This window comes from Lissotriton vulgaris, chromosome 9 (genome assembly GCF_964263255.1).
Source record: "Lissotriton vulgaris chromosome 9, aLisVul1.2, whole genome shotgun sequence".
Lineage (NCBI taxonomy): Eukaryota > Metazoa > Chordata > Amphibia > Caudata > Salamandridae > Lissotriton > Lissotriton vulgaris.
The window spans coordinates 127,230,620-127,244,218 of record NC_141697.1 but is presented as its reverse complement, the minus strand read 5'-3'; the positions used below and the strand labels follow the sequence as shown (position 1 = coordinate 127,244,218).

Sequence of the window (13,599 nt, the reverse complement as noted above, 5' to 3'; positions counted from 1 at the left end):
AATACCTTTGGCCAGATGACCACCTTACAAAAACGGTCAAATGTAATATCTTTCAATTTACAGACCTAATGTTGGCCGTCCTACATCAGCTGACTCCAGAGACAGATGAAGACTTCCCAAATTGTTCAACCCTAAAGATCGGCTTAATTGTATGTGATATGGCTAATTTTAAAGGTTTCTGGCATAGAGTTATCCCAGATATCTTGCCAAAATGACTCAGACAAGCTTAAATTATGCTTGTTGAGATGGGGCCACATGATAGGGAAGGTACAGATTTACCTTCCCAACTATTTTGGCTTAACAACTCACAGATATGCAATAGATTAACCCAAAAGCTTCCTGTTGTTCATGCTTAAGAGTTTTATAAAGTGAAGAAGCTGAGATAATTACCTTACAGAAAACTAAGAAGGAAGAGATGCTAGCTGAAAATGAAAAACAATTTTTATTTAAAATTTGTTAAATATGGTCACTATTTACCCATTCTTTGACTGCACACCACTGGTCTCACCAAGAGAACCTTCTTCTCCCTCCGTCACAATTTCCACTGCAAAAGAAACAAAGTTGCTTACAGCGCGACTCCAGTTTAAAAAATCTCTCAATAAAAGCTAAAATATCTAATAATATCTAAAAGGCCAATTTACAAAATAGAGACTCATCGTAAACCACAGCAACTAAGTTCAGTGTTCATTCTACTTAAATTCAAGTGACAACTCTTATTAAGTTGAATATGAAACAAATATATTAGTTAATTTCACCCTTTTAACTACTGTTAATTGGCTGACAAAAGTGGTCTTTTAAATAGCACAACAGTACTAGTCTACCCAGAGTCTCCAATTCTACACTTTACACCGTGGTACAAATTTTCCAATCACACAAGCTAGAGGTTCTAAAATGTAGTTTATTTTCAGTCTAAGGATCATTTTGAGCTTTATTTATGCAATTCACCAATGTACAAACAACGGTACAGTACATCCTTGTATAATAACAGAAAAATAAAGAACGGTATAAAGGTTCAACTCTCCAGTTCAAGGCAGCAATTCATTGCAGTTATATCTTTCTTGCTCATCACCTAGCACTCCCAGGGTTTCTTGGATTAAGATCATGTAAGTCATTTCACTAAATTCCATCTGTGTGGAGGCAGATCTTTTCTAGTGACCATGGATATACCTGCTCCTCACTGCTTGAGACGCTCTAACAACCAACTCACTCCCAAAATCCCCATCAACCTCTCCTCCATTTACTGACTCCTCAAAAGTGTGCAATATGTCCCCTCCAGGCCTTCAGGTCCTCAACTACCCTTTCGTCTCTACGAGATATCAGGTTTTGTAATATCAGGTTAATACGAAAACATCCTGTCAAAATTCCATACCAAATGAACAAACACAGCCCCTCCTGCACGCAGTGTGGGCACGCCGAGGAGACCAATATTTATAAGATGCAGTTTGAAGGGCTTAAAATACGTTTAGAGGAGGTAGTTGAAATGGATCAGCTTAGATCTTGCATTGCCAGAGACCCCTTTACTAACGCATACGTTTTTTTCCATTCATTACTGTACGGTTGCACCCAAAGTCGTCTCACCAGGCCAACTGGGTTGCTTTTCCATCCCCCCTATCCCCTGCTGGGGCTTAAACACTTTAAGTATTTTGTTGGAATAAAAATACTTTCAGTCGAATTCATTGTGCATTGTATGATTTAGGTCAGTATTCGCTGCACCATTTTGTATTCAGCCGCCATTTTGAGCCATGATCCAAACTAACTTCTGCCATTCAGTCTCCCTCAACAGAAAGCAGCTTTGATATTTTTTTTATTTCTCCAAGGTTGAGCTTTGCTGTACTAATGAATAGACTGTTTTGTCATCACACACCTTTCTCACTAGATAGGCCTGCTGCCACTCTTAGAGCGGCGGGCAGAGGCAGAGCAGCCTTGACTCTGAGATAACGTACCCGGTCCCAGGGTTGCAGCTCATCCTTCTGTATTTCCTTTGTTCATTAGCTACCAACTGGAGAATTCCAGTCTGGGAGTGTCTTTAGTGGTTCTGAAAATGTGCATTATGTGTTACTATGTTGGCAGAAGTCAGTCCCTCTGCAGCAATCCAAGGAGGCTGGTCAGATCGGACTGAACCAGAGTGTATCTCTAATAAATACTTTTGGTTTGTATTCTCTACTGTCTGACCAACTCTTCATTTGTATGCTCAGAGGTGGTGCGAGTGACGCGAGTGACCCTAAATTCAGTTGGCACCCGAAAAGGGACCTCATCTGGTGACCCATCCTTGCATGTAGAAGGGCAAGGAGGTCTGGGCCAAGTCGGGTCGGAGGGCAGATTGGAATCTGTATGAGAGAGTCTGGTATTCAGCAGCTGCCCAATCTGTCTGACAGGGCAGTGCCTAGCCCAGCGATCATCCATACTGGAGCCCTGAACAGCGAAATCCTTGGATCTGACTGTTTGGTCCGAAGAGTCGGCAGTGGAGAATAAACTTGTTTGACCTGTGTTCACCTGGTGGGTTTGCTTTGGTCCTTTGTGGTACTGGCGCCATTTGTCTGAGGACCGTCTTTGAACAAGCGCTTGAATTTGTTTAAGTTCTTTATGAACATGGTACCACTTTGATTTATATTTGATGACTGAGGATCGACTTTGGTAAAGACAGAAAATGCCTTGTTTGAGTAAACTGTTTTGTTCCACTGATACTGAATTGGAAGAAAGTCAGCCAGCACCTCCAGAGGCACTCTGAATTTCAACACGCACGTAAAACATGGCCTTGCCCCTATTATTTTTAGTACGTTATGGCACAAATACACGAGGGACAATGCAGAGTTGCAGTGGCCAATGAAGGGCACTTTTGATGAACAGAAAAATAATTTTCTACAAGAAAAATAGTTTGCGTAAAGGAGTAGGCAGTTGATGTTTGACACCCTCAGAACATGGCAAAGGAGGCTAAAAAAATCGAATGAAATCAGAGAAAGAGGCCCGGAGGGGCGAATGCAGACATTGACTCAAAAAGCTGCAGCGCATGATGGAGAGAATATAGAAAAAGGAATAGAGTGTACTGATTCAAAATGTCAATTACAGTGTGACAAGTCTTATGTTACCTGAGAAGAAAAGGATACATTTGTGGAGGAATTGTTACTTGACCCCCATCCCCATATGCCCCGCAGAGAATATACCCCACCATGCCCCAGCCATCCGTTCCTTCAGTCTCTGCTGTGTCTGTTTCTTCTGCTATCGATCAGGCTGCTTTGGCCACCGCGCCTCCGGCCCTTTTTGAGGAAAGTCCACCACATATATCACCCTGAAATAGCAGAGCTACGGGATCAGCATTACGTGGTCACTAGACTATGGGTAGCGGAGCGATTCCAAAAACAATGGAAGTGAGGTTTTGTCCCTTAAGACTCAGTTCCCCGACCCTAGGAAAAACCCAACTGCATATTATAAGGAATTGACTGAAGCCGCTTTGACATTGAAAACGCTTGCGTATATTGAGATGGTCTTTGGTTTACTGGTGCCCGTTGATATTTGGAGACAGGTGCACACACAGGACCATGTTGTGGAATTGGGTGGTACCTGGGATCAGATTAAAACATGGGACCAGGAGAGGAAGCCTGGTGAGAAGCCTAAGGCAGAGATACCAGCTTTGCCTGGCCGAATTATTACGCCTATGCATTCTCTTATTCCACCAACAAGGGTAGATTGGGACAAGTTAACGCCAAGTCGTCAGAAGAAAGAAGAGTGTGTATGATTTTTTCACTCCGTTTGTAGGTGTGTTGTGGGATTTAGCAAACATGATTGGTCGATGGAAGGAGGTGTCCGATCGTTCGTTAACAGATTTGTCACGAACCTGCTTCCGGAGATCGCAACTCAGTTATAGGCTTCAGAGAGCACTTGGACTACCTCCTCCCCTTCAGTAATATTGAGTATGGCACAGTATTATTAGCACAGAGAAAATGAGGAGAAAGAGAAGGTGGAGAAAATGCATAAGGAATTGAAGACGAAGGTGTTGTTGCAGAAGGCTTCTCAAGGGAATGGTAGAGGACGGGGTGGTAAGGCCCGGCAACTTCCGCATACTAGCCGGAATACTATGCCAGTAGGGCCGAATCAGTGTGCATAGTGTAAGGAGGAGGGACATTGGCATAGCAAGCGTCGGGTGTTGATGCAGAAAGTCACAGCCCTTGGAGGAGGAGGTTCTCGTACACTGGGTTGAGGACTTGGTAGACAGGACAGAGCTCAGCATGCTGTCGCCTCACAGTATTGTACAGATAGTAACAATTTTGATGACAATAGGGGCGGACAGTATTATCACGATGACTACGACCTGGATGAGGTGACAGGACTGTCTCACAGCTAGGACAGCCAGGGACATGGTGCGGGAGCAGTTCAATACCTGTAGATCAGCGCGGTCCTTATGTTACTGCAAATTTGCATGGCTCAGCTAAGGAATTTTTGGTGGATAGAGGTGCAATGAATAGCTCTATTTCTCGTTCACTGGTCCCCGGGGCATCTCTGTCTGGCCATAATTTATTTTATTTGAGCAATTCATAGACCGCGCTAATACCCATGGGCCTGACTGAAGACCCTTTTACTGTTAATTCACCATTTCTGTTGACCTCTCATTGCGAAGAAAATCTGATGGGCTTAGATTTACTAAAGAAGTTGAATGCAACCATTTACTGTTCCCCAGAAGGTGTTTATATGACGATGGGTCCGATGGGTCGAATGTGGTCCACACTAAGCAGTGTCTGTCCAAAGATGCGCAACTCCCCGTTAAGTTCAAGGATGTGCCACCTATGTTGTGGGCAACGTGTGACACTGATGTCAGACTATTACAGACTTCCCCCAGTTTCCATTAAAATTAACCCCTTGCTTTGGTACTTTGTGGTACTGTGCGGGAGAATTAACGAGTGGGCAGGATTCGGACGGCCAGGGGCAGTCGTGAGCACCGAAGGGGTTAAAGACAATGCTATTTTGCCTCGCATTCCCCAGTACAAAATACAGCAAGCAGGTGCGCGAGCCCTGTGCAGATTATACAGAATCTTATTAAGTCAGGAGTTGTTGCAGAGACGACTGCTAATGTGTGTAATAGCCCTATTCCCATTCTTAAAAGGGCACCTTTCGGTTCCTCTGATGACCATCCAGATCGTTTTGTGATGGACTTGCGCGAAACTAACAAAATTGTAGTTCCTCAGTTCCCGGTGGTCCCGAACATTACTGTCCTTTTGACGATAATTCCTCCCACTGCTAAATTCTCCTTGTCCTTGATCTAAAAAATGCCTTCTTCAGTATTCAGATTGATCCAGATAGTAGGTATTTGTTCGGTTTTACCATAGCTGGAGGAAGCTTTAGATTCTGTCGAGCTCCTCAGGCCTATACTAACAGCCCAAGTATATATAGGCAAGCTTTAAATGCCCAATTGGACTCTCTTGTGCTTCCCTTAGGTAATGTATTGCTCCAACATGTAGAGAAATTCTCCTCGCTTCTAACACTGAAAAGGGTTGCTAAGACAGTACGGTTAAATTGTATTGTATTTGGCAAATCACGGACATAAAAGTGTCCTTTTCCAAATTTCAATATTGTCAACAGGTCACCTACTGTCAAAGGAGGGTCGCAGATTGACCCCTTAGAGCATCAATACCATTGTTAAAATGCCTAACCTTCAAACTCAAAGGGGTGTGCGCTCTTCTATTGGCATTACTACCTATTGTCAATGGATCCCTAATTATTCATTATTAACAAAACCTCTGCTCGCACTAACCACTAAAGATGTGCATGAACCCTTGCCTTGGACACCTGAATGTTAGCCTTCTTCTGAGCAATTAAAAGTTGCGCTTTGCTCTGCGCCTGCACTCGGTACGCCGGATTATGCAAAGCCGTTAGTGTTGTACGTACACAAGATGGCTGGTTGTGCTCTTTCTGTCTTAACACAGGCCTTTGGAGGAAAACAACAGCTGTGTGCTTATTTTTCTGCTCTTCTTGACCCTGTCGTAAGAGCCCTCCCGAGCTCGCTAAGATCGTTCGTGTCAGTGGCCGTCTCTATAAGGCAATCAGCTGGGCTCGTACTTGAAACTGACCTCACAGTCATAGTGTCCCAATGCTGTGAATACACTTTTGAATAAGACAAAGACACGGCACCTTACCAGTGCACGTCTAACAGGTTAGGAGCCAACTCTCTTTGCCCCACATTTCACGATTAAAAGATGTGCCACTCTGAACCCAGCTATGTTACTGCCCATCGCTTCTGAGAATGAGGAAATTGAGATACATGATTGCATTTTCCTGACCGAGGAAGAGATGGGTAGATTTTACTGATGTACCCTTATCTGGCCCTCAAGGGGTATTATAGGTCGATGGCTCCTGTTCGAAATTACCAGATGGCACCACAAATGCTGCATACGCAATTACAACACTGTGCACAGTAGTTGAAACGTCACATCTTCCCTATCAGTTGGGCCAAGCTGCAGACCTTGTTGCCCTTATTCGAGCCTGTTAGTTGAGTGAGGGACAGGCTGTGAATATCTATACTGACAGCCAGTATGCCTTTGAAGTCAACAATAATTTTGGACGGCTCTGGCAGAGAGAGGGCTTCTCACTTCCCATGGGATGAAAATACAACATGGCCCTCTTATACATAGGCTTTTGTCGGCTTTGACACGCCCCAAGAAATTAGCAATAATAAAGTGCAGCGCCCACAAACAATTACCGACCGAAAGGAAACATCTTTGCAGATCAGAGAGATAAAGGAGACAGCCCGAGCAAAGATGAAAAGGATGCTTGTAGAGGGTCCCGCTAGGTAGGTGCCTGAGGTCTTATGTTTAAGGATACGCTGGAAAATGACAGAGATACAGGAGACAACAAATGAGGATTTAGCAGTATGGCAGGAAAACGCCGCACAAGGACGGGTGTTGGGACTGGTAAGTCAGGGAGACAGAGATGGATGTTACAGATGCATATGTTCTTCCCGTAGTCAACAAGGCGCATGGGTCAGCTCATATCAGTGCTAAAGGTATATGCAAGCTGCTAGATCCTGTATGGCAAAATAATAATATCCCAAAGACTGCTGCTCACTTGGTCAAATATTGTACGGTGTGCATGATGCACAATCCTGGAAAAGGTACCCCTCCGCCAGCTGGTAATATTGCACCTCCCACTTTCCCTTTTGAGGTTCTCCAGATAGATAATATAGAGATGGATAGAATCAATAATTTGAAATGTGTTAGTAGTTGTTTGTGCATTTAGTAAATGGGTTGAGGCCTATCCCACAAAACACAGCCATAGCAACTGCAAAAGTACTCTTGAAGGAGTTCTTTCCTTGCTTCAGCTGGCCCGGTTTGATTTGGAGTGATAATGGAAGTCACTTTAAAGCTAAAGTAATTCAGTTAGTTTGTGAGGGACTACATACCAGACAGACGTTTCATGCCGCAAACCACCCCCAGTCCGCAGATTTGGTTGAGCAGTACAACTGTACTCTCAAACTGAAATTGGAAAAGATTCAGGAAAGCACTGGGTTGCAGTGGCCAGATGTTTTACCATGAGCCCTTTTGTCCAGACGAATCACAGCGCATTCTAGAATTGGACTGTCACCCTACAAGGTTGTGCTCGGGTGCCCGGAAAACGTCTGGGGCGTCCCGTGTCCTCGTAGTTTTTCAGAAATGGAAGATTCTCTGTTAGAGGAGTATCTGTACGAGTTAACTAAAAGTCTGCGTTCTAGTCACCAACGGATCCAGGATTCTCTCCCGCCAGTACCCAAGGGGTCAGGACATGATATTCGGCCTGGTGACTTCATCTTCATCCGGAACTTCCAGAGGAAAAACAGCTTGGAGCAGAGGTGGAAGAGACTAGTCAGGTGCTCCTTGCCAACCGCACAGCAGTGAAGGTAACCGGCCGTAAGTACTGGATTCATAGTCAGCACTGCCCCAGAGTGTCCCTGCCCTTGACCCCATGATCAGTGGGTCCATGATGGAATAGGGGATTCGGAGTGTGAGCAAGCCCCACGGTGTGTCCCCCTTTTCGGATGCTATGCTCATATGGCCCAAAACCGAGGCTGAGAACAACTAGGTACTAAATGCAGCAATGCCCCCGGAGATTAATGGGATTCAAGAGCCTCTTCTCCACTGGCCCTTCTGCATCTGCGCCCCTTTTTACCGACCCTTTTGTGCCTGGAGTAGCTAGGTACAATTTGCGCTCCGAAGGAGGAACAGAGCACCAAAGGAAAAGTCAGATTAGCAGAGATGGACTGCGCAAGCTATGGTGTACTTTGTCTACAGTACCAACGGTAGTTAGGGAGAGGCAAGATTGGTGCATTGTTTTGACATAGATTGAACATGTTCCCCCGCAGGGGGGGGGGGGGGGGGGGGGGGGGTACATTATCCTGTGCGACGTGGGATTTCTTCAAGAGTTAGTATCGAAAAGGTCAACCGCCGGTGCCCAAGAGCGCCAATGTTGATGAACAATAGGAGTCTACCAGTGAGGCTCAGACAGACACCAGAAACACTTGCTCCTTTTTATCATCATCAGTTGCATTGTACTCCCTTTCACTACTTTACAATGTACCAGGTTGGTCAACCAATTTCAGAGGAAGAACAGCCCTTTGCACCTCCACGTCCCGAGCAGGGTTGGTCCACGAAAAGCAAAATAGTTTTTGCATCAATAGTAAGAGTAAGCGTAAAATCAGTTTCGTTCGCAAAATTTGCGGATTTTTGGCAAATTCGCGATCTACGCGAATTTGCCCAAAAATCCGCAAATTCACAAGATGCGGATTTTTTTGCTTGGTCGTCACGCTTGAAAAATACAATTTTGCGCACTCTGCGTTGAATTACCGTGAGTCCGCCAAGTTGTTTTTCTCCCGGTTTGCGTGTGCTGCGCCATTTTGGAACTTGCTGCGTTATCGCGCAAGAGTTTTTCGATCGCCGCTCGCAACCTTGCACAACGAGAGTTTGAGAACGTGAGTACGTCATAAGGGCCTGCGATTACGCTTCGCGGGAGTAAACGATGCCGAACACGTAGATGCGGCGCGCAGCTGACTTCCGGCGGGAGATTTGAACAGCTCGCTTTCCCGAAATTGCAAAAATTGCAATTCTGTACAAGAGATCCACCGCAGGCAGCATAAACCTTCTGAAAATGATGATTTTGATCAGAATAACTTCTCAGATTGACATTTGGATGCACTTTTTGGTGCAAGGAGTCCATTTTTGGTGGGGGGGGGGGGGGGGGGGTTAGTGCCCCAGAGTCTCCAACTTCCTGTTCCTGTCCAGCAGGCTCCTCCGAGTGCTTTGTCCATGTCACTTTTGATTTGGATTTGGAGCTGGAAGGATTACTTTTTGTGGCTGCTGCTGGATATTTGGATTTGAGGATTTTTTGGACTTTGGAGTTTGGATCACTTTTGGACTTGAGATTTTACAAGTAAGTTGGTGTTGTTTGTTTGGGGCATTGCAGTTGCTGCAACTACAGTTCTAAAACTTTTTTCACAACTTTAAAAAAATATATATTGTGGGTAGCCACAGTATCCAGTAGACCCAGGGTTAGTCATGGGTGCATGATAAAACTGTTTCTGTGATTTCTTTTAACTTAATTCTCATTTATGTCATGGATTTTAGCTCACTGTTATATGTAGTTTTTTTGTTACATTTTGGGGTGCCTGTAAAGCCTCACTAGCCAGTAGGCCCAGGGGTAGTGAGTGGTGCATGGACAAAGTCTTTCTGTGGGGTGTCTTTAATTTAGACATCATTGAGGGCATGGATGGCATTGGATTGTGGGGATTTTTGTGTTTTTTGAATTTTTGGGGTGGTGTTGGGGCCTGGCCATGTGGGTGGGGGCCATTTTGAGGCTTGGTCCAGGCAGGGCCTGGCAATGTGGCTGGGGGTCAAAGGGCCATTTTGAAGCTAGGCAGTGTGCTCAGGACTGCACCCAGTTTGCCTTGCTTTCTTCCATTAGGCCCAGGGATACTGAGTGGTGCTTGGACCAAGTCTTTCTGTGGGGCGTCTTGAATTTAAACATCATTGAGGGCACGGATGGCATTGGATTGTGGTGATTTTTGTGTGTGTTTTTGGGGTGGTTAACTGATGTTCCTCTGGCTTTCATTGCTTTTAGGTGCACAAGAGAACCACCAGTGCCAGGAAGAAGTCCTGCAGCAGTGTGTGCAGCACAACGCCACGTGATATCACGTGTGGCCACAGACAAGACAACTCTGCAACTCGTGCAACTGTGGCCTGCTGTTCTGACATCTGAAGATTGGCCCAAAGAAAGGTGGCCGTAGCGCCTCAGCAAAAAATGTTGCCAGTGCCACTGCCAGTAAGAAGGAGCAGAAGAAGCAAGAGGCACCACCTACCAAGGAGACTAGTGGGCCCACCGACACCTTTTTTGGTTAAAAAAAACTACGCCGGCAGCAGCAGGGTCCGCCGTGGACCAAGCTGGAAGCAGCACATTCGCTTCATTGGGCTCAGTGCCACCACGCCAAGTGAGGTCCAAGACCATGAGCGCTGCTGAGGCAGCCACTTTACTTTCTCAATCACCATCGAGCAGTGATGTTGGCTCATCACTACAACGCTTGTTCCTCCAGAAGTAGGGGCACATCAGGAAATTGATATTCAAACTGAGGTATCATCCGAGGAAGCCACTCCTCCCGATTATGATCCATTGTCTTCCAGATCCCCAGCAAGAAAAAGGTCAAGGAGGGATACTACTGCTACTCCAAGTTCTTCTTCAAGCACCCTTCATTCTGATGACCTTGATCTTGATTGGAACCCACCAATGCACTCAGAGAGAGGCACGCCATGAGTCGACAAAGGTAGCTAAGCCTAAAAAGAAGGTTCCCGCAGGGCTTCCACTTATGGGTGATGACGACGAACAAGAAGTGGTGTTTTCTGCGGCTGAGGAACAGTCTGACGACGACCCAGTTATCACAGTCGTCACTCCAGCCCCAGCGGGCATGCAGCAGACCGACATTTTCACCCTATCCTGAATGGCTGCTGAGCGGGATGTGGGCGGCGTGGCACTGTTACCACAACCAACGCAGTTAACTACAACACCAACACGACCTACAGCTTCCATATTTTTTAGTCAGAAGGGCCGGCAGGGACCTCCATCCAGCTCGACCTCCATTACCTCAAGTAGTGGTGTGGCAAGTGAACAACAGAAACTAATTCAGCCACGCCCATCCTCCACTTCATCTGGCATTGAAACTCAAAAGTAGCACCTCCAGCACCAGCAGACATCTCCAGTCCCCAGTTTGGGACTTCTTTACTGTGAGCCAAAAGGCAGAAAACATGGTTGTTTTTTAGATTTGTAAAACATTAGTTAGTCGGGGTAAGCTTGGTACCAACTATGGTACCGGAGGCCAGAGAGGTCATCTCAAAAAACACCACACTATCGAGTGGGAGGCGCACCCAAGTAAGATCCAGGAGGCCAAAAGAAAAACAAACCCAAATGTATCCATTGATATTGCATCTGATGATGACGAGGGGCTGATCGTGCAGGTGGGAAGTGAAGAAGCAATAGACATTTTTTCTGGTACACCCAGTACCCCTGGCAGCAGAACTGCAGTGATATTGCCCACACTCTCTACCCCTGCAACATGTATGAGGCACACTAAGAGTCTGGGAGAGATACCAATAGGAAAAAGTACATCACTGGGCCTAACTGGTTTGAAGAAGTCATCATCATCACGTAAAATGGTCCAGCCCACCATTAGTAGAATGTTTTGGTCGGAGGCGCCATTTGAACGCAACCACCCAACGGCACGTCTGTATAACACAAAGCTGGTTAAAATGTTCGCGCTGGACCTTCTCCCTTTTTCTTTCGTGGAAGGGGTGGGTTTTCTAGAATTTGTGGCAACAGTCTGCCCTAAATGGAAGGTTCCTTGCCGGTCCTATTTTGCCAGAGTTGCGGTTCCAGCACTAAATCAAGATGTGCTGGAGGTGATTGGGGCAGCTTTGCAGAAGAGTGCTGCTCACACTATCCACCCGACAACAGACACGTGGACCAGTTGCCAAGCCCTTGATCACATGTGCATCACTGCACACTGGGTCTCTTTTGCAGGGGTTAAAGACAAGTCAAAAGTAGGTGTTGACACGGACACAGTTTTTCAAGCTGCTCGGAAACATGCAACAATAGCGATGTTTGCCATGGAGAAAACTCATGCTGCACCTAACCTTTTGGAGGAGTTTGATAGGAAGGTCAGTGAATGGCTGCCTCCAAGAAATCGCATGATTGGTTATGTTTCCACGGATAATGCAGCAATATAGTTAAGGCCATGCAGCTAGGTGACTATTTCAGAGTGCCATGTTTGGCGCACAGTATTAACATTGTTGTGCAAGATTTCTTGAAAAAAAAAACCACACTCAACAAGTTACTGACCACCTGCCGAAGAATCTGCACACATTTCAGCCATTCTTTTAAGGCCAGGAAAGAGCTGAGGAGCATTCAACATGAACGTAGACTGCCAGTCAAAGGACTCATCCAGGAGGTGGCAACACGTTGGAACTCTTTTTACATGCTTGAGCGTCTGTCTGAGCAGTGGGGGGTAATAAATGAGTATGTCTATAATCTGGGTTCTACTATGAAAGACATGAGGCTAGAGTTGGAGGAATGGAAGCTAGTTGCAAGCCTGACAGACATGCTTGGTCCTTTTGAGGTCTTCACGCGTGAAGTCAGCAGGGAGGACTGTTCTTTGGGCAAAGCTATCCCATTGTTGCGCATGCTAGAGCACCAACTAAAGGCGGTGTCTTCAACGTTCCGAGATGATGCTGAAAAGCAAGACGCATATCAGTTGGCGGAGAGGTTATTAAGCCGCCTAGTTGCCAATGAAAGGCTTCAAAACATACATACACAACAACATTACATTTGTGCCACTATTCTGGATCCACAGTACAAAAAGGCAGTGGCCAACAAAGCATTCATTCCTTTTGATGAAGCAGATGTTTTAAAGTACAAACATTGGCTAACTGTGTCAGCTACTTGGTTCGAAAAAGATCGGCAGAAAATTGAAGGAACCAGCAGAAGTGCAACTGAATCAGCAGGCCATCCGGCGTCAAGTTCCACTTCTGAATCTGTGGCCGAATGGAGTCACTTTCCCTCACAGCCATTAACGACACCAGCAATCGTATCATCATCCTCACCTGCACCAGGCACCAGGCCCAGCCATAATATTATCAGCGGATTGGCTAACTGATCAAGGGTGTGCTCATTCCAGTGCTGCAAAGGCCACATATGGTACGCTAAGTGGAGCAACTCGGGAGAACCTTGAGTCGATGGTGCAGGCCTATCTGGATGACCCAACAGAGGTCTTTGTTAATCAGAACCCATCGCTGTATTGGTATAGGAAAAGGCATCTATGGCCAGTGGTCACCAACCTGGCTCTAAATTATTTGTCTTACCCACTCGCAAGCGTGTCTTTTGAAAGTGTTTTCAGTGCTGCGCTACTCACCCTACCGGGTGAGTAGCGCGCTTTACAAATGCCGTGATTGATTGATTGATTGATTGCTGCTGGTGCCATTGTAACTTCAAAAAGGACCCGCCTCTCGCCCAAAAATGTGGAGAGGTTAACACTGATCAAGATGAATCAGCACTTCATACCACCAGATTACAAAATACGTGAATGCACGCAGGAAGAAGAGG

At 45.9% G+C, this 13,599-nt stretch overlaps 1 protein-coding gene across 2 annotated transcripts in view; it reads right to left on the bottom strand.

The window, feature by feature from the left end:
- EXD1 (exonuclease 3'-5' domain containing 1) overlaps nucleotides 1-13,599 on the bottom strand; it is a 995,593-nt gene that overhangs the window by 804,184 nt on the left and 177,810 nt on the right. For both annotated transcript variants that reach the window (XM_086937165.1, XM_086937166.1), the window contains exon 4: nucleotides 478-544. In XM_086937165.1, the coding sequence (XP_086793291.1) occupies nucleotides 478-544 (67 nt within the window). The remainder of the gene's footprint in view (nucleotides 1-477; nucleotides 545-13,599) is intronic.